Below are 21,945 nucleotides of genomic sequence, written 5' to 3'. Positions count from 1 at the left end.
AGGCCGGGAAGGCGGGAGGGAGGCGGGGGTGGGTCAGAGCCGGATATTCACGTTTTTTCGCCATTCGCGGTCCGGCTCTGCCCCTATCCCCCGTGAATCTGGAGGGAGAAGTGTATAAACTATATGACAACTTTGTATGAGGTAAAACTCGTTATAGTTATTATAACGAGTTTTACCTTATGCAAAGTTGTCATTTCTTTAATAAGACATTAACTATTTTTTCTGCAGCCCTCCACGTACCTATAAATCCAAAATGTGGTCCTGCAAAGGGTTTGAGTTTGAGACCACTGCTCTAAATCATCTTTAATGCATATTATCAAAAGTAGATATTGTTTAGATTGCTAACCTTAAACTGCTGTACATCTACATGGTTGTTATGAAGCTGCTGAAGTATCTGGCACTGCAGTTCAGTGATCTTTGGGCTAATCTCTTGCTCTTTTTTCCTAATGTACTGCACAATTTCCAGTTTTTTCCAGATGCCATCTAGACAGGAATCTAAAATGCTCCTGTACTTCTCTTTCGCCCTGGACAAATATTCTGTTGTAAAACATTATACAAACAAATTACTTTAATCCTTTTAGCTTCTGTTATATAGATTTAATCCTTTTAGCTTTTGTTATACAGATTTTGTATTTGTTTGTGATTTTGTCCTGTTTTGTTTTTTGATTATGCATGTACTTTTGGAATCTGCTTAGCATTATTGGATTTGTAGGATATAAATATTTTAAATAAATAAATAAAATAAATAAAAATAATCAGAAATCTCACAGATATAACTTATGGGCAGACTGGACGGACCGTTCAGGTCTTTATCTGCCATCATGTACTATGTTATGTTACTGTGTTGCAAACAGATATAGTAGGACAGAAATAAACACTAGAAGAAAAACGATCTGTGTTCCATACAAGATAACGGGAGAATCCAAAACACTGACATCAGTTGACTATAACATTGCTAGCCAGAAACTGTTGCACCCAGAGGTGCAATTAACAGATTTATTCAGAGCACACTAACAGGACAGCTCTAAAATCTATTTCTCTGAGGGCTTTTCCTGATTATGTATTTATGGTCTTACTTACATACATGCATTTAAAAGATGCTTATCCAAAAAGCTCAAGGTGATGCACTGCCCTATCCTCTTCCCCCAAAGCCTAGTCTCTATATTAACAGTTTTCAGTAGCAAGAAACTCTTCAGAACCTGACACAAACACATTCTGAATCCCAAAGATGTTACAGTTGAATATTGCTTAGAAATTTTCTTTTCTCTTTGGATTGTGACTAGTGCTTCTTCAGTTTCCCAAGATCTCCTCACCAACTCAAGCAGCAGACCAAGAGTATGGGATTTCAAACCAGATCTCTCTGATGGAGGCATACATATCAAACTGGCTCTAGAGACAAATGTTCTGTATTTCTATATTACCGCTAGAACCAAGATCCATGCTTAGAGAAATGTTTAATTCAGTTTTTAAGTGTTCAATCCCTGTACTCCTTTCTTGTGCATTTAATTAAAGTTGGTTCATCTTTCAAAGATGGGAAAACCGTAGAACCATAAGATATAAAACAGAGATGAAATGAGGAAAATTTTAAAGCAATATAATATTTTAATAGAAAACATAGTAGGAATGCTCTCCTAGTGGGGGCTGTAGTAACAAACTTGCAAATTTTATATAGTCTGCCTAAAGTTAGGCGCCTACACTGGCATGCCTAGCCAATATAGGTGTCTAACTTAATAGGCTTAATCAGTGCCAATAATTGGCATTTAACACCTAATTGGCTTTAATTGGACCTAATTTAAAGTTAAGCACCTAACTTGAAAAATATGATTCTGTAAGGAGCCTAGTCCAAAGCATCTACCTAAAAGTGGGTGTGGTTAGGGGCGGATTGTGGGCATTTTTTCAAGTCAAGATGAAGAAAACCCTGACATAAATTGGGTGCGTCTAGAATTAGGATGCCAAGCGACATCTAAGCCTACTTAGGCAGCACTAAGCATGATTCTAAACAATGCACCTATCTTTTATAGGATTGTGCTTAGTGCCATACTAGTCAGGGCAGATTTTTTTAGTCAGACTATATAGAATCGAGCCCAAAAGATCCAGATTCTATAAACGGTGCCTAGGTTAGGGGACACCTAGCCGAGGTCTGCACAGAACTCAAATTGATTAATGAGCTTAATTGGTCTAGCAATTGACCACACCATTAAAAGCTCTAAAGAATAAAAACCAATTAAAGAGTACCACATGGAACTCGAAGTAGCGCCTACCGATTCCTAAGTCGAGGTGCCTACCTGAAAAGTGGGCATGGTTAGGGGCAGAGAATAGGCGTGATATGATAGGCATTGCTAAAGAGTCTAGATTAGGCGCCAGTAAATTAAGCCAGGAAAATGCTGGCCTAATATACCGGCGACTGACATTAGGATGCCTAGTTACGGCCAAACCAAGTTAGGTTCCAGTTGATTGACAGCCACATTGAATGGCATCTAGGAGATTGGGGCTGATTCTATAAACAGCGCCTAAGTGTTTAAGTACATGTATAGATTAGCATGTTTTAAAATTTCTCCTGGGAAAATTCTGTGCAAAAATGTAAGAATTCTGCACACAATATTTTAAAATTATGCAAAGTTCTACAAACCATACTTATTAAAATTAATACAATATAACTACTGTCTCTGAGCAGTAATTAAAGTTTGGAGCAGATCTTCCCTAGGAGAAAGGGGAGAATGATGTCACATGGTGGTTAAGTCTTTTGTGATGCGTGATGGGGGCGGGTGGGGGGTTTGAACGATCATATCATCACAAAATCTTAATATACAATCTCTATGATTTTGTGCTATTTAGCCTAGATCGATATTTAATACTGAACTCATCATAAGCCTGGAATTGCGTTGCTTCTTTCAACTACACGATTGCTGTTGCAATACTGAAGCAGGATCATTCTGCTCAGTTGTCTACTTAATAGCACCATCTTTTGTTCAGCCTAGATGAGTGAACATAAGAACATAAAAATTGCCGCTGCTGGGCCAGACCAGTGGTCCATCGTGCCCAGCAGTCCGCTCCCACAGCAGCCCCTATGTCAAAGACCAGTGCCCAAGATGAGACTAGCTCTACCTGCGCACGTTCCGGTTCAGCAGGAACTTGTCTAACTTTGTCTTGAATCCCTGGAGGGTGTTTTCCCCTATAACATCCTCCGGAAGAGCGTTCCAGATTTCTACCACTCTCTGGGTGAAGAAGAACTTCCTTACGTTTGTACAGAATCTATCCCCTTTTAACTTTACAGAGTGCCCTCTCGTTCTCCCTACCTTGGGAGAGGGTGAACAACCTGTTTTTATCTACTAAATCTATCCCCTTCAGTATCTTGAATGTTTCTTTCATGTCCCCTCTCAGTCTCCTCTTTTCTCTAAGGCCCAGTTTCTCTAATCTCTCACTGTATTTCATCCAGGAGCATTTATGGTGATAAACATACAGTAGATCAAATCATGCTGAATAAAGTGATGAGTGACTGCCTTTATAACTTTTTGATAGTGTGGATTTTAAGCAAGATCTCAGTATTACAAAATAGTTATCAACCTATAGTTTGGCCTGGACATTACACAGTGATCTAGTTTCAACTGGCTTGTAATAAGGTGACACATGGTCTGGTCTCCAGTCAAGCAGTTTAAGCTGTGTGTGTGATTTTTCACGGTTGCCAGTAAATGAACAGAGTGGACTCACAATGATTGCGGTTGCCGAGCTCCACCGAACCATGGTTTAGTGTTCTGATAAGGTCTTTGACCCGAGAAACTTTCCAAAGACTGGCGATAGTGCCTAGAGGAACAAAAACTAGAATGTCCTAGTCCCCTAGAATAGTGTTTTTCAACCTTTTCAAGCCACGTACCCCCTAAGCCTAACAAATACCAACCGAGTACTCCACCCAAGCTCTGCCCCAGATCTGCCCAAACTCCGCCCCTGACTCCACCTCCATAATAATTGTACTAATTGTAATGCAATTTCTTCCATCCATTTTCATATACACACAATAATGGTAACCACAAAATTATAAAAACACAAAGCACACTGTACGCAGAAAAAATGTTATTTATATTTGGGGTTTTTTCAAAGAGGTCAAGGTACATACTTTAAAATATGCAATGTCACCTCAGTAACAGCTATAGAAAAATAGACAAATATAGTGCAAAATATAGACAGCAGATATAAATTCTCAAAACTGACACATTTTGATCACTAAATTGAAAATAAAATCATTTTTCCTACCTTTGTTGTCTGGTGATTTCATGACAGTGCATTCAATATTTATTTGTTTCTTTCTGCATGCTTCCTCTCCTCCAGACTTCATTCCATTTCCTAACCAACATAATCTCTGTCCCTCCATGAGTCCAACTTTTTCTTCTACTCTCTCTGCCTCCCCGCACCACCCCCAAAGCCAACCCTGCTACCCGACACACTCCATTCTCCCCCAACTTTTTCTTTCTCTCTCCCTGCCTGCCCCTCCACTGAAGCCACCACTGATGATTTCTCCCTGCCTCCCTGCCCCGAAGCTGAGCCTGCCACCTGATGCACTCCATTCCCAACTTTTTCTTCCTCTCACCCTGCCCCCCGCTGAAGCCTCCACCGCCGCTGATTCCTCTCTGCCCCTCCCCCAAAGCTGACCCTACCACCCGACACGCTCTGTGCCGCCGTCGCAACAACAGGGATAGGCTAGGTGCGTGCAGCAACTGCAAGCGGCCAGCCCACAGGCCTTCCCCCAATGTCAATTCTGACATTGGAGAGAAGGTTCCAAGCCAGCCAGGCAGCAATTGGCTGGCCCAGAGCCTTCTTAACGATGTCAGAATTGATGTCGGGGGTAAGGCTTGTGGGCTGGCTGTGTGCAGTCACTGCACGCGCCTGGCTTGTCCCTTTTGCAGCAGCAGTGTGTCGGGTGGCAGGGTTGGCTTCGGGAGTGGGGCAGGGAGAAATCTGCGGTGATGGCTTCAGCGGGGGTAGGGGGCAGGCAGGGAGAGATCCCAGGAGGTGGTAAGCCCACGTACCCCCAACTGGCAGCCCTGAGGTACGTGTATCGCAGGTTGAGAAACACTGCCCTAGAAGACCGAGGCCTGATGTCTGTGTTCACGGCTGAAGAGCTAGGAGCGGGACCGCAGAAGACATTTGTGAATAGGGATGGAGGAGTGGTAGACCCTGATCGATTTTCAAAGGGTTGTGTTCGTGAGGAGCTAGCTAAAATAAAGGTAGACAAAGCGATGTGGCCGGATGGTGTACATCCGAGGGTGCTGAAGGAACTTAGGGAATTCTGGTGGTTCCGCTGACTGATCTTTTCAATGAGTCTCTAGAATCGGGAGTGGTACCGGAGGACAGGAGAAGGGCGGATGTAGTCCCTTCTCCACAAAAGTGGAAGGAAGGAAGAAGTAGGGAATTATAGGCCGCTAAGTCTGACTTCTGTGGTAAGCAAATTAATGGAAACACTTTTAAAACAGAGAATGGTGAAGTTTCTGGATCCTGTGGATTACGGGACCGGAGGCAACATGGATTCATTAGAGGTAGGTCTTGTCAAACAAATCTGATCAATTTCTTTGACTGGGTGACCAGAGAATTGGGTGGATAGAGTGCGCTAAATACAATACAAGCTACATTTAAACTAGATTTTTCTGAATCAGCTACTACTTCAATAGAGGATTTAACCAATTTCTGGAATAGAGCTATTCAATCTACTTTAAATAAGCTTGTTCCAATACAAAATAAAATCATCTCTGCCCGTAAAATTAGTAACCCTTGGTTTACCGCAGATCTTCTACTCCTAAAAAAACAATTAAGATCTCTTGAACGAAGATGGAGGAAGGATAAATCCCAGAATAATCTTATGACATATAAGGAACATGTGAAAATTTATAAAACAAAAATAAATCAAACCAAAATGAAATACTATTCTGGAAAAATTTTAAAAGCTAAAAACCCTTCTATTCTTTATAACATCCTCAATAAAATAACATCGAATAATAAAATACATAATGATTCAAGTAGCAGAGTTCCTACAGCCCAAGAAATTGCTGACTATTTCACTGAAAAAATTATCAACATTAGGAAATCATTCAAAAATTTACCACTTTCAAGTGATTCTGAACAGATTAATCCAGACTTACTATCTTCTAAATGTTCAAAATTCAAAATGCCTAGCATAAATGAGATTGAAATTACTCTAAAAACTCTGAATATCAAAAGTTCAAAAGCTGATCAAATACCACCACTAATTCTTAAACAATATTTTGACATCTTTGGGCCTTTGATTCATGTATTAGTTACAGAGAGTTTAAATCAACATACGGTGCCCTTGGATTGGAAAAAATCATATATCCGTCCAATTATTAAAGAAAAAAATGTAGATCACGATGAACTGTTTAATTATAGACCAATATCTAATATTACATTTTTGGCAAAATTAACAGAAAAAATTGTTTTCAACCAAATTTCAGAGTTTATAGAACAAACTAATGTGTTACATCCGAATCAAACCGGTTTTAAACAACACCATAGCACAGAACACTCCCTTATTGGGATGACAACTTCTATTCAATATTTTTTAGATCATCATCAATCGGTGCTGTTAATTTCTCTGGATCTTTCAGCAGCGTTTGATACGATTGATCACCAGTTACTCCTTGCTTGACTTCAATCTATTGGGGTTACAGACGAAGTTCTAGCCTGGTTCACATCTTACTTTAGTGATCGTACATCTACAGTTATTTTCAATAATTCTTCATCCCTACCTTCTCAGATTTCACATGGAGTGCCACAAGGATCTATTCTTTCACCTTTGCTTTTTAATATTTTTCTAGCACCACTGATGACATTATGCCAATCCGTAGGATTTCATGTTTTTGCCTATGCTGATGATATACAATTATTGCACCCCTTAAATAATAATAACATAAGTGAAATTTCGGCCATTAATGGAAAACTTGATCAAGTTCATCATTGGCTAGATAAAAACAGACTGCAACTCAATATAAAAAAAACCAATGTTATGCTATTTCCTTGGAAGGATAGTTTTCCTCTTGTTTCTCCAATCTCAATTCATAACGCTCCCCTACAATTAGTTCAAAATACAAAAATTTTAGGGGTAATCTTTGATAATAAACTTAATTATCATGATCATATCAGTAACATTGTGAAAACTACCTTTTATAGGTTGCGTAAAATTCGTTCCATCTCTAAATTTCTCTGTCCCAAAGCACTTACTATATTGATTCACTCTTTGGTGATGTCTAAAATTGATTACTGCAATTCTTTATTCAAAGGAATTGCATTATATGAAATAAAACGACTACAAATTATACAAAATACAGCTATAAAATTAATAACTAAGTCTAAAAAATTTGATCATGTAACACCTCTCCTCAAAAAGGCTCATTGGCTTCCTGTTATTCATAGAATCACTTATAAGTTATGCATAATTATTTTTAAAACTCTAAACAATAAGACCCCTGCATTTTTATTTAGGTTACTTATTCCATATTCTGCAAAGAGAATTCTACGATCTAGAGAACAAAATCTGCTATCTATTCCTTCATTAAAAATTATTAATACGAGGAGACAATTTATTTTTTCATGTACAGCACCGCAGACATGGAATGCCCTCCCTATTTTTTTACGGGAGGAGAAAGAGTTTGGAAAATTTAAAACCGAGTTAAAAATCTTCCTTTTTAAAGATGCCTTTACAACATAATTTTATTATTGGAGTATTATATTTTACTTTGTTATACCTGTGTTACCTATTTCCCTTTTGTATTTCCCCTCAATGTTTCTTCTTTACTTTATGAATTGTATTTCATCCCTCCTTACCCTATATTTAGTAATGTTAAAATTAAGAGCAATTTACCATTATTTAAGTATTTGTACGTATTGTATTGTTTTCTAATAATTGTAAATTTTATAGTGTACATCGCTTAGAATGTTTGATTAAGCGATTAATCAAGTCACCTAATAAACTTGAAACTTGACTTGGTGTATTTAGATTTTAGCAAAGCTTTTCACAGTGTTCCACAAAGACGTCTAATAAATAAACTGAGTGCCCTCGGGATGGGTCCCAAAGTGACGAGCTGGGGCAGGAACTGGTTGACTGGAAGGCGACAAGTCTTGCAGGTATAGATAGTTAAGAAAAGCACTGGCTGACTAAGCCAAATTTTTGATGACACACCAGTCAAGAAACACTGTTTGTTTTCATGTTTGTTTGTATTTTAGAGATTTTTACCCCTGAAAAGGCAAGTGCTAAAGCATGGCTATTTAGGAATTTTAATTACTAATGTTTCTTAGTACTTCTACTTTTTGTCCTCTAATAATTGCAGCAATTAAAATTGTTGTCCACAAAGACTGGAGATAGCTTATGCCTGACCTTAGGTTGGTATCTTCAACTGCTACTCCCTTTTAGGCTGTGTTGTTTACTGCAAACTAAAAAATGTATTAATTTCAAAAGCATATATTTATTTTTATTTGTTATACTGACCAATTGCAGCATCTAAGCTGCACATTAATAGAAGATCACGCACAGTTACTAAGAGATGCACTAAAGCAGCATGCTTAAATAAAATTATCTCTTTCTCATTAGGTTTGCCTGCAAGAGAACAAAGAAAACAAGCTTAATTTATACAGATATAAAGGCCCACTTATTCTTTATTATGTGCATGTGACTTACAAGGAGAATGCTTTGCAATGAGTAAATAAAGGTAATTACATGTCACTATATACTAGGCATCCCCATAAGGCAGGGGTGTCAAACTGCAATCCTGGAGGGCCACAAACCAGTTGGGTTTTCAGGATATCGCTAATGAATATCCATCTGCAGTATACATACATGCACTGACTTCATTGTATGCAAATAATTCTAATGAATATTCATTTGGGGTACCCAGAAAGCTGGTTGGGAGCCCTCCAGTATTGCAATTTTACACCCCTACCCACTGCAGGATTTTTAAATATTGACCCACAAAGCTGTTTACAAACTTGTTAGGCATCAGTGGTGCTCAGATTATTGTTTAGCTAAGTTTAAATAAATGGTGTAAATTGGAGCTTTCCCAACCTATCCTGGGAACTTCACCATAAATCCCATTTTTAGGATATCCACAATGAATATGCATGAGATAAATCTTAATACAATGGAAATGCACTGGGCGATATTGACTCCACAATGGTCAGTGATTTTAGAACTGCTGACAACTGCAAGTTGTTTGGACAGGTCACACAGGTGTCACCTTCATCCCCAAGGATTTTAACTTTTCCTGCCAAACTCCTTGGGGTTGGAGGCAACACTTATGTCAGCAATACATGGACAGTGAGGGCTCTTTTGAACACAGTAGGGAAGGACTTCATATTACAGTATTCTGTGGCTCTAGCTCTGCACCAACTGTCTCCCATCCTAGTACCTCTGCTACTGATGAATAAACTCCAAGAATTATGTGCCCAAAAAACAAAACAATGCACAAAAAATATAACATACTAGAATAATATTTGTAGTATTCTGGAAATATATATATATGTATTTAGCACTTGACTCTCAGTTGGCCCTAGCCTCCCAGTCTAGTATCTTCCTGTTGGTCACGGTCAGCAGCACTATAACAGAAATCTTGTGGTTAATGGCAATTATAAAATAATTTGCCTATCAATCTATTTTGGTAAGCTGCCAAATGGCTACCAGGCTTCAGATCTGCTGGCTTTTAGTCTATTATTGAGTTGTCAAACATGTTTAGAACATGCATTAACTAACCCCCTTTTTAGAAAACCTCGCAAGAGGTTTTTAGCACCAGCCAGTCATAGAGTTCCTATGAACATCGTATTCAGCGTGGCACTAAAAACCTCTTGCACCCCTTTGTAAAAGGGGGGGAGGGGGGAATATTAGTTGTATCTAATAGTTAGGCTGAGTACCAGGGAAACCAGGGATCAAATCCCACTGCAGCTTGAACAAGTTGCTGAATTCTCCATTTGTTCAGGTATGAACAGACTAAGCTCTCCAAGAATAGGAAAATAAGGGGGGGGGATAAGGGATAGTGACTTGTATACCATCTTTTTGTAGTTACATAACCACATTCAAAACGGTTTACATACAGCATTTTCCCCTATCTGTCACGGTGAGCTCACAATCTATCTAATGTACCTGGGACAGTGGAGTATTAAGTGACTTACCCAGAGTCACAAGGAGCAGTACAGGGTTTAAACTCACAACCTCGGTGCTGAGGCTGTAATACTAACTCTGTCTGAATGTAAGTCACTTGAGAAAGGTGTGAGCTAAATCCAAATCAAAAATCCAATACCAGGCATACTATGTATTAATATAAAACCCTACAAATATTCCTCAGGACCTAAAGGACAATTTTTACCCCGTTGTTGGCCTGGGAGGCGGCTAAGGCTGTTCTTTGGGGAGAGATCATATCTTATGTTAGCTTTCAGAATAAGGCGTGCCAACGGGAGCTGCTTTGTTTGGAGCATTTGGTTTCATTGCTGCGTCGCCGCTATGGTCACACGCATGCTCTTTCTTATCGAGCCCGATTATTGGAGGCCCAATACTCGCTTAATTCTCTTTTGCATCAACAGGCACCTTTACCATTTTGCTAACAAGAATAGTAAATTTTTAGCGAAATTGGTGCAGCAACAGAGAGGTAGTATTTATATTGCCACCCTGCTGGCGAGGGTATCTGCGGTCTGAATCATCAAAAGTTAGAGACTTTTCCGGACTCCTTGCGGGAGGGCTGGGAACCCCGGATTGCCCTTACGCTGAGCAGATTGTTCCTTTAATTACCTTGGTATTCAGTTGTCAGTGGATGTTAGAGCCTTATACCGCTTGAATGTAGATCGTTTGTTGACTGAGACTAAGGGGCTCCTGCATCACTGGATGAATCTTCCTCTCTCGTTGATGGGTCGGGTTCATCTATTTCGCATGGTTGTCTTTCCTAAGTGGTTATATCTGTTACAAACACTTCTCTTGTTCCTTTTGAGAAAAGACTTAGCCAGTCTTCAGAGATCGGTTCTTTCCTTTTGTTGGGGGGGGGCAAGAAAGGTAAGATGAACAGTAATTTTCTTTCCGGATCTTGGGCTATAGGTGGCTTGGAGGCTTCCTTCGGTTCATCTTTATAATTTGGCCTGTTTGCTTTGCCACTTGAGAGACTGGCTTTTTACTGGTTCTCAAAATACGGATTTAGCCCTGGAGACCGATTATTGTTTTCCCTGGGCTTTGCCGTATCTATTACATTGGGATGGGAAGCCGCAGTTGGGTCCTGGGGCTCATAGCTGTTTGGTTTGCCCACTGCACAGGGCTTGGAGGTGTGTATTGCGGTTTGGGACCAATCATCTTCTAGCTCGGTTCTACTGCCCATAGTCGGTAACGTGGCCTTTGTCCGGGTCAAGATAATGTGGTTTTAAAATGATGGGCATGAAAGGGATTATGTATCTTTGTAAGCATCTATAGCAGTTATATACTTGGAGATGTGGGTTCCAAAATGAGTTAACATAACTTTATTTTTGTATACCGCCACAATCAAAAGAATTCTAGGCGGTTTACACAAGAGAGAAAAACTGGACAATTCAGCGAAGTACAAATTATTAAAATGAGAATACATCATCTAATGTCCAAATACCTGTCTGCATCCAATTCTTCCAAGCGATCCCAGCACCGCCTATTTGAATCTTGGAGTTTAACCATAAGGACTGCAAAGTAGACTTCATTAGTGATATTTGGGTAACTTTATTTTTCATTTGTATTATATATTAGGTTATATTGTGCTATTATTATATGCAAGAAAATGAAATTATTGAATGATATTTATGTTACCTGTACAGATATTAGTGTAATGTGTGTAATACCTACTGTTCTTTCATTTGTATGACACTGTTTTTAATTAAAAATCAATAAAGAATTAAATAAAAAAAACGAGAATACAGCATATTTAAAAAGACAATAAAAATTTAAGTTAATGCAGTAGAATTATTATGTTAAGAATAAAAGCAATGAATTAAGAGATAAATTTATTAAATAATACTGTCTTGATTTATTTTCGGAAGGTGCCGTAAGATAACATGGCTCCGCTAATATAGTCACCCAACCATGAGTTTGATAGGCTGGGAAACATGAAGGTCTGCTAGCATGGAATTTTGGTACAGGCGATGCCCAAATTTGTCCATAGTGCGTCCTTCACGCCCTGGTGGCACTGAGGCATAGACTTTTGATGGAGTAGATTTTTTCAAAGTCGACTCTACCACTAGGGACTGGTGCTGAAGTTGTGGTTTGTTAAAACCTGGAGAAGAAATTATTTTATATAGAGTCCAATTTTCTGGATACCACTGTAATGGTTAGGGGTGTTTCCCAGTTTTTGTGAAGAGTCTCTTTGAGTATACCATGCAAAGGTAGTCTGAGAAGTTCTTTAGGAGGCTCATCATAATCTAAGACCTCCAAGTATTCAGCACTGTAGGCTTCTAGGCTAGCTTGACTGGTAGCTCTTTGCCCAACTAGCGAATAAATTTGGTAAAAGGAAATCTCTCAGTAGGTGATTTAGCACTTGGTGGAGATTTTTCCAAGTTAGTATCATAAGCCTCCGTTGTAGACTCAGGTAAGTCTTCAGCTGAATCAGACTGTAAGTCAGAGTCATAAAAGGGATTTGGTAAATGAGAAGATCGATGGTGCCATCGAGCCTGGTGTTGATCCGATGACGAGGATGATGCATGAGTTGACACTCTTTTAGGCTTCGAAGACTGTGAGGGAGAACGATGTTTTCTTTTCGAAGCTCCTAAGGAGAAACGATGCTTATGGCCTTGGAGCACCGAGATGAGGAAGAGTGACGATGCCTCGATGAACTGGAGTGGGACCTCATTAAGGGGATAACTTAGCACTTGATCTGTCACAGTGGGATATCCATGTTCATATCAGGTGTATCCTTGCCCTGACACAATGTGCTTCATTGTGCGAATGTTATTATTGGGTATTCTTGCGGGGTTATTATACCCAATATCAATTGTATTATAGTGGGGGACTAGCAACTGATATCTGCGTGAAGTGTGGGAGGGATCGGAATACTTTGGAACATGCTTTTTGGCTATGTCCTTGTATTTGACTCTGTTGGAAACCAGGTTAACACATACTCCCAGATTCATTGATAGACTTCTTATCCCACACTGTCCAACTAGAACACTTTGATCCAGCAATAAGCATCTTCTGGTGGTTCCCTCCCCGCGGCATCTACGGTATTCTATGATACCACCAGAAAGAAAATCTTCTCCGTTACAGCACGGAACTCCCTGCTTTCTCACCTTCAAGAAGAAATTGCAATGGATAGATTTAAAACCAACTTAAAGACCTTCCTCTTTAAATACGCCTATGACAAGTAGATGCTAGATCCCATTATAAGGAAGAGCATACCCCCCTCCCCTTGTGTTGACCTTTTATGTCTTTCTTTCCTATCATAAATTATATTTCTCCCCAAATCCTCTTGTATCCTATACATCATCTAAGGGCTCCTTTTACGAAGCTGTGTTAGTGGCTTTATCGCACGTAACTTTTTAGCGCGCACTAACCCCTGCGCTAGCCAAAAAACTACAGCCTGCTCAAGAGGAGGTGGTAGCGGCTAGTGCGGCCGGCAAATTAGTGTGCGCTATTACGCGCGTTAAACCGCTAATGCGGCTTCGTAAAAGGAGCCCTAAGTCTTATTGTTTAATGTCTTCCCTTTTGATTTTAATAGCTATGACTTTGTACACCGCTTAGACAACTTTTTTAAAGCGGTATATAAAATATTAAATAAAACTTGGAAAACTATTGTGGGCTTTATGCAGAGGATTTTACGCCATACTATTGAGGGCATGGTATCTCAGCTGGTCTTGGGTGTCCTGAGAGCATTTGCCTGCAGCTCCAACTCAGTTATGCCGGAAAATGAGTTTGGTGGCGCATAAATGTATTTTGCAACATTGTACATGCAATACTATGCCCACCTATTGGTATTGGCGTAATTTACTGCATCAATTGGCCAGTTGGGAAGCTAGAGATGTCCGTGGGAAATGGAAGGGGAAGAGACTTTATTTGAAAATCTGGGGACCTTATTTGGCCCAATTGCATCCCCGGGGAAGAAGTGCTCTGCTTAATCAGCTCTACTATATGGTTTTGAGGGTATTACAGGAGGCTCCTTGATCTCTTGTGTTTTCTTGGGAGGGGGGAAGGGCTGAAGGGAGGGGGGTTGCTTTTGGGTGGGATTGGGTGTGCAGGGGTGATCTTAATGTGGACTTGGTATTGTTTGCTACTGTAATATGGGGGTCCTTCATGCCTGGTCTAGTTGGGTTTAGTTGGCTGTGAAGATCAGGGGATGATAAGGGGGGGGGTATTTGGTCTAGGTTGTTTGCTCTGACTATTGTATACAAAATTTGATGATACTATAGTGTTGTATATTGTTTTATGTATATTTGTGGACTGTCATCAATAAAAATTGTTTCAACATAAACCTTCCTCCCAAAAGATTCCAGAGTTCTAGTATCTTACCCCAGGGGAACCGAAGCGTGGGTCCAAGAACTCTTAACTCTTTTGAGGGTGGATTTGACTACCATAAAATTGTGCAGCAGCTGCTACTTCTTGAATTTGGGAGCCTTTTGGACTCTGTGCATAACTTCTGCCTTCCTAGGTACAGGCTGCACAGAGAGAGGGGTCTCTGAATTTTTCCATCTGCATTGCTCAAAGGATGCAATGTACAAACACTGTTACAGCTTTCTTAGGGAAGTCTTTACAGTCAAGGACGTACAACATTTCAGCACTGGGCTTGTCCTCAATCTCTGAATCAAAAGAGATGACCTTAGCCATCTTTCTCTCTCTCAAAAAAAAAATAAAAAAAAATGACAGGAGAGCTCCTCCAGAAAGACTTTTTCCTTTCCTGAGATGGGGAGGAGTCTAAAGGGAGACCAAAAGAGCTTTCTTCTAAGAACTTATCTAGTTCAACCTCAGATGCCCAACAGCCATCTAACTCAGACTCAGAGAAATACTCCACATGATAAGGCTAAGTCTCCAGGGATTCAAGACAAAGTTAGACAAGTTCCTGCTAAACCTGAACGTACGTAGGTAGGGCTAGTCTCAGTTAGGGCGCTAGTCTTTAACCAGAGGGCCGCCATGTGAGCGGACTGTTGGGCACGATGCCACCGGTTTGAACCAGCAGCGGCAATTCTTATGTTCTGTGTCCACCTTGCCTGAACAAGAGTTCTAAGAGATAGGCCTTTTCCTAAACACTAGGGGTGAGCTTCCTCTTTTGAAGGGTTGGAGAGAAGCATCACCTCTTTTGATGCTAACACCAATACCCAGTGAGTCACCAGCATCGACAAATGGGTGATAGTCAGACCTTGGGCCTCCAAGATTGGTGGGGGAGGAGCCATTGTAGGCATCAATGCCCTTGAGGCTTTGGCAACGTATCAAGCCAATATCCGCTCCAACTCTTGCTACAAGAGGAACTAGAGCTGTTCCTCAAGGGGGCAGGCATCAGAAAAGGAAGGGCTGATGCTGGTGCAACGACAGCCTGCAAAGAAAGGAGAGAGTGTGGCGAAGTGGTTAAAGCTGCAGCCTCCGCACCCTGAGGTTGTGGGTTCAAACCATGCTGCTCCTTGTGACCCTGGGAAAGTCACTTAATCCCCCCATTGCCCCAGGGACATTAGATTGTGAAACCGCTGCGAAAGACAGGGAAAAATGCTTAAGTACCTGAATAAATTCATGTAAACCGTTCTGAGTTCCCTTGAGTTCCCTTAAATAAAAATATGGATCCAAATTGTAAGGCTGGTCCTGGCAGTGAGGAGACTGGTAGCCCCAACTCCATGGAAGAGGAGAGGTCCTCTTGATGCTGATAAGCCAGAGCTCCTGGTATTGTGCTTCCAGAGGATCTGATATCACTGATCCTTTGCCTTTGCTCCATGTAGAACACTGGGATCCCTCAGTGACAAAAATGACAATGTTGAATCCTGATGGATTCGGTCCGAGACCTTTCCATTCGAGAAAAGACCTTGTGCACTTGAACTTAACTGCTGCTGAACAGACAGTAAGCAGTTGCCTGTATTAGTGCCTGTATTTTTTTTTTTTGTTCTCGCCCCCCTTCCTTGTGCTCTGTCCCTTTGTTCTTCCCTCTGTTTTGCATCTCTCTTTTCTTCCTTTGCTCCTTCTATCTCCAGCCTTTTCTTATTCTCACAACACTCACTCTCTTATCGCTCTTTCCCCTGATCTTTCCATTCTTCATTCCTCTAGCAGTTAAATTATATGCAAACTTGCTTACTAACATAGGCAGATTCATCAGTTCTACATAGAACTCCTTGATAAGAATGCATGTAGTCAAAACATTAGCAATATTTCTTGTTAAAGTAAAATGCATTAATTTTCACTTACCTTGTTTACAATTATCACTGACTGTTTTTTCTTGTTGTTTTAAGAAAAATCTAGTGCGGTCAAACATGATGGTGGCAAATTTCTGATCCATCAAGGCAAGTATTTCCATACTTTTCAGTTTTCTTAAAACAGGCGTGGCCATTCCTTCTAATATATGATATGCATGACAATCAGTGGCTAATTTAAAACAAAAATAAAAATGTAGCAATAATTAATCTGATACTAGCTGATAAAGATATTTTAGTCTTTTCCCAAACTTCTGCACTATAACGAGCAAGTAACTTATCTTCCTAATTAAAAATGAAAGTTATATTTGTGACAAACAAAATATCACCTGCAAGTGGATGTCCAAGTAGAACTACGTAATACCGCATTCCCCAGAACCTAAATATTCACTTTCATAACTTCCCCATATCTCAGTGACTTAACTAGGTAAGACAGATCCATTTAACTTTTCCAGCGTTACATACCTATGTTTAAGAAACAAAAAGGGGCTGACTTATTTTTGAGGGAATTCTTTGTCAGTGCAATGCAAATTGGTGCAGAATTTAGCACAGGATCAAGGCAAAGTAGGGGCAATGTCCACAGTATCAGCTAGCATAGGCAGGAGGTATCAGTGGTAGCAATGTAGCAATATTGGTCCATGGTGGCTTGGAATGAGGCAGTGACTGTAATATCAAGAGGCAAGAACAAAGGAAGGGAAAGAGAGGGGGACAGTAGATGGGGAAAGTGTAGGGGGGGGAGAGAAATGAATTGAAATGATAGAATGTGTGGCAGGAAAAAGCAGTTAGGGATAGGGAGAACCATGGTGCCTTGCAAAAACCTTCACACCCTGGTACATTTTTCATATTTTGCTGTCTAAAGAACACTTTCTGCCTCCAGCTGAATATTGATTCATATATCTTTTAAACACTGACTGCTGCTGACTAAGTTAGACTTTAATGGCAATGCCAGACCACACCTGGGTACTGGTATTGAATATCCGGTTCATCAGCGGATCTGGAAGTTATGTAGATGCTGGCTGATATTCAATGCTGGTACTCAAACGCTAAACTGGGCAAAGATAGAACCATATAAAGAGCAGACCAATCTGCCTAGTTAGCTCAATATTGCTGGTCCCCGCATATCTTATGGCTCCATCCCATCACAACACCTTATTCAATGCCTTTGCCTAAATGCCACAGAATATTGGTGGTTGGCCAGCTCAGCATGGTTTAAGTGGGCAGGAGCCTCTGCTCTCTACTTAAACCATTCTGAATATCAACTCCACAATTCATAATCATAATGTATTGAAATATTATTCTGCATTGTTATCGTATGTGCAGTGTTAAACGCACATATGTCTCTACAGTACTCAAATGAGATTTAAATTCCTCATATCTTTATCATTTATTATATTTCCTTTCTAATTCATCTTCCTCTATCCCTTCTTCTTTTCTTTCAGCTGAAGATTTTGCTTTAGGATTCAAAAATAAAATCACCAGTCTACAACAATCCATATCACCTTTTCCTTTGAATGCTCCTTGTTCACCAATTGATAACTCCTGTTCTTCTAATGTGCTAATTGCAATGATTTCTTCCTTTAATCTTCAAACTATTGCTACTTTGAAGAAAATAATTACATCGCTAAAATCTTCACCTCCAAATGATCCAATCCCTGCTTCTCTCCTCATGCGCTTTCTAGATCGACTTCTTGACCCATTATTATCAATCGTCAATAGCAGTCTTTCTGTTGCTAAGTTTCCTCAAGATTGAAAGAAAGCAAGTTACTCCTTTGTTAAAAAATCAAAAAGCTGATCCTACCATTATAGCTAATTATTGACCAATCTCTAACCTGCCATTTTTTTTCTAAAGTGGTTGCTATTCAACTTTTTAACAAAAAAACAATGCACTTCATCCCCGTCAGATAGGATTTTGATCACATCATTCCACTTAACGTACACTGTTAGGCCTCTTAAATCATATAACACAAATTCTTGTTAGCAGACATGATGTCATTCTTTTTTCCCTCGATAATGTCTGTGGCCTTTGATTTAGTCGATCATGCTATTCTTCTCAGTCGTTTGAAAAACATTCAGGTCCGTGGACCTGCTCTTCAATGGTTTTGATCCTATTTATCTAATTGTACATATGCAGTTCACTACTTAAATGAATTTTCTAGTTCTCATTCACTATCATCTGGTTTTCCCCAGGGCTCTGTCCTGGGGCCTATACTCTGTTTTTCTTGTTCCCTTAACTCTTCTTCTTCAGTCTTTTGAGTTTACTTTTTTCATCTGTGCAGATGATATTCAGCTTCTTATCCCATTAGATTCCCATTCACCATCCTATTATTCATCTATTTCTGCTAAATCGGACAAAATTGCAGATTGGCTAACATTAAATAAACTAACAATGAATTCTCAGAATACTGCACTGATGCTTTTTTCTTCAAATACGCCATTTTCAGATCCACTCAACTTTACCATGAAAAGTGTTCCTCTATTACTTACAACCACCACCAAGATTTGGGGAGTTTTGATAGATAATACTTTATCCTTTCATACTCATATTTCTAAAGCTCTGCACCGATCTGCCCTGTCAGAAAAGGGAAGTTGTGGCAGAGGAAAAACTTCGGGGCAGCTGCTGGCAGCTTATGAGAACAGCTGCCGTATTGGGGCCCCTCTGAAAAGGAACATTCTGGCTACCGAGATGCCAGGGCATAAAGGGAAGGAGGAAGGTATGCCAGACCAAGGGAAAAGGAAGGAGGTGATGTCAAAGCATGGATGGGGAGGGATAGATGAAAGGAAAGGAGTGAGATGCCAGAGCATAGGGGAGGGGGTGGTGACAGAGAAAAATGGAGAGGTGGTAGAGCTGAAATGAATCATGTACAAAGGAGAGAAGGGGCACAAGATAGGCAGTTTATGGAAGGAGTATAGAAAGAAAGAAGATGCCATATGGAACGGGGAGAGGGTGGACAGTGGATGACAGAAGCAGAGAGAGAGGGCAGATGCTGACTAGAAAGAAGTGAGTGAAGACAGGATGATTAAAGCAGAAGTGACAAAAGATAGAAAAATATTTTTTTGTCAATAAGTAAGATTATTATTATGATATCTGGTTTTATTTAATGTTAGTAGCTAGTTTAAACCAACTCCTAAAAACATGGTTCTTGAAAAGAAATTTGGCTCTCAAAAGAAATCGTAATCATTGTACTGCTGATCTTTGGCTCTTTTGACTAATGAGTTTGCCTACCACTGAGATAGGGCAGCTTTCCTATACATCTAATTGTCCTTTCAAACTCCCAAAATAGCTTCTGGCTCCTGGGGACAAAACCAACCAGCAAAACACAATCCTTTTTATACAGTGGTCTCAAACTTGTGGCCCGGAGGCCACATGCGGCCCTCCAGGTACTATTTTGAGGCCCTCGGTATGTTTATTATAATCACAAAAGTAAAATAAAACAGTTTCTTGATCATATGTCTCTTTAGCTATAAATTACAATATTATTATTAAGACTAGCCAAAAGGAAAGATTTATAAATTATAAAGAGTTTTACCTCATGCAAAATTGTCATTTCTTTAATAAGACATTTAACTATTTTTTCTGAGGCCCTCCAAGCACCTACAAATCCAAAATGTGGCCCTGCAAAGGGTTTGAGTTTGAGACCACTGTTTTTACCCAACAAACACAAAGCATTGTCAGCTTCTTCAATCCAGCAAAAAAGTAGTAAAAAAGCAAGTTTTAACTCTCATCCATTTGAATAACAACTGGTGGCAGAGCAATCTCCATTGCCTCCTCTGGTCCCAGGCATGGCAGCTGATTAACAGGTAAGGATTCCTCCCAATACAACATTTCTATTTCATTTCCTTGCCTGACCTTTGGAGCACCTAACCAAGGGCTAGATTCACAAAGCAAACCGATCGTGTACTAAACGGTTTGTGACCCCTTAGCGACCCTGGCCCGATTCACTTACCTCTCTTCCGACCATCCTCTGATCTGTGCATGCAAATGAGGGCAACGGCATGCAAAGTAGGCAGGGACGCGATTTATTAAACAAAACCCTGCAACACCGACCGACTGGGCTGGCCGATAAAAAAAAAGCAACTGCTTAGGACCAGTTGCTGAAGCCCTTTCTGAATACCCTGCCTTCTGCCGCCCTGGCTCTCAGCCCTGTCAGCCCTGATCTCCTGCTGCCCTGAATGCATCCTGCAGCCCCGAATACGCCTGCCTTCCAGCCCTGAACCTGAACACCCTGCCTGCCTGCCCCAACTCTCCCACCCTTCCCCTGCACTGTAAGCCTGTGGTTTTAACCCGCAGGCTTAAGCGGGTTAAAACCACGGGCTCCGAAAATTTCCTCGATCGCCTATTTTTAAAAATCTATGCCGGCCCTGAGGTTCAGCGCTTTTCAGGTTCCCTGGCTGTGCTCAGTGGTTTAACAAGCAGATTCACCTTCCATTAAAAAAATAGAAGAAAAAAACCCCAAAAACCTCCAACGGCCCAGAGGTCCAGCGCATGCTCAGACCATCCATCTACAGATGGTCTGCACATGCGCGGGGATCGCTATAGAGTGATCCGTGCCTGCAGATGGGGGCGTTCCTCTGATCGCCCTCATCTGCATGTTGGAGTTTTTTGAATTTGTCAGACCTGCTCGGATTGGGCAGGTTAATGAATCAAGCCCCAAGGGTCTGACTCCTCTCCTGGTTCAGCTCTGTCTCTCTCTGGCTTGCACTGCTGTAGCTGCCTTAGTTTGTGAGTGCCACTCCCAAGCCTACGTGGGGGATAGGCAGGCTTCAACTCTCCCTGGGCTTTCTCCTGCTCTGCAATTAACCTAAGCAGGTGTGTGCCTAAAGGAGCCATTGCTTGTTTCTTAAACTGTGTCCTAATAGTGCATGGCTTAGGTTTGAAGATGTTTTTACCCCCATAGTGTCCCAAATGCTCCCAGGGCTCCTGCTCTTGGCAAACCTCCTCAGAATCTAAGTCCTGGTCCATGCTAGGTGTAGAGCTGCTGCACTGATCAGCTCTCCTCAGCTTCAGGACTGTGTTTCTAGGCTTTTTACCAGTGCTGGGCTTGTGACAAGGTGGAGTCAACCTTCCTGACTTGCGCCTTTATAATGTGGCTGCTGTATTATGGTGGGTGCATGAGGTATACTCTGGAGCCTCTAAGTTTGCCCCGGCAAGGTTTTGGCACCTACAGGCTGCCCCGGTTTCTGCTTTTAATGCTTTGTATACTGGGGTGGGATCGTGCGCCTCTATGCTATAGCCCTTGCGGGCTGCATGGTGTTGGTGGCGGTCTTCTCTGGGGGGGTGTGGTAGGCCCGTCACCTTTTCTGGAATTCGTAGATAATCCTGGATTCCCTGCTGGCTCAGTGAATGCCTTTTTCTTGAGAGCCTGTAGGTCCGGCTGCCAGTTTGTTGGACAGGTTGCCGAGTTGGGTTCGGGGTCTGTCCCCTCTTTTCAATCTTGTTGGGAGCATTGGAGTTGGCCTGCGGGGTCAGTGTTTGCATATCTTCAGCTTAGAAGCTATTGTTCCTCGTTGCGTTCACCTGGTCGACCGCTGCCTATTTTTCCCCCTGGACCAGGTCTTTCTTTTTGTCTAGTCCGACTT

General features: G+C 40.9%; 1 protein-coding gene across 1 annotated transcript in view; it reads right to left on the bottom strand.

Annotated features, from left to right (window-relative positions):
• Positions 1-21,945, bottom strand: part of SHOC1 (shortage in chiasmata 1) — a 283,884-nt gene that overhangs the window by 130,629 nt on the left and 131,310 nt on the right. The window contains exons 15-17 of the mRNA XM_033962662.1: positions 16,364-16,540; positions 8,489-8,596; positions 347-537 (exon numbers count right to left, since the gene is read on the bottom strand). Coding sequence (XP_033818553.1) covers positions 347-537; positions 8,489-8,596; positions 16,364-16,540 — 476 coding nt within the window. The remainder of the gene's footprint in view (positions 1-346; positions 538-8,488; positions 8,597-16,363; positions 16,541-21,945) is intronic.

Source organism: Geotrypetes seraphini, chromosome 1 (assembly GCF_902459505.1).
Source record: "Geotrypetes seraphini chromosome 1, aGeoSer1.1, whole genome shotgun sequence".
Lineage (NCBI taxonomy): Eukaryota > Metazoa > Chordata > Amphibia > Gymnophiona > Dermophiidae > Geotrypetes > Geotrypetes seraphini.
Note: the sequence above shows the minus strand (reverse complement) of the source record. Positions and strands in the feature narration are given on the sequence as shown.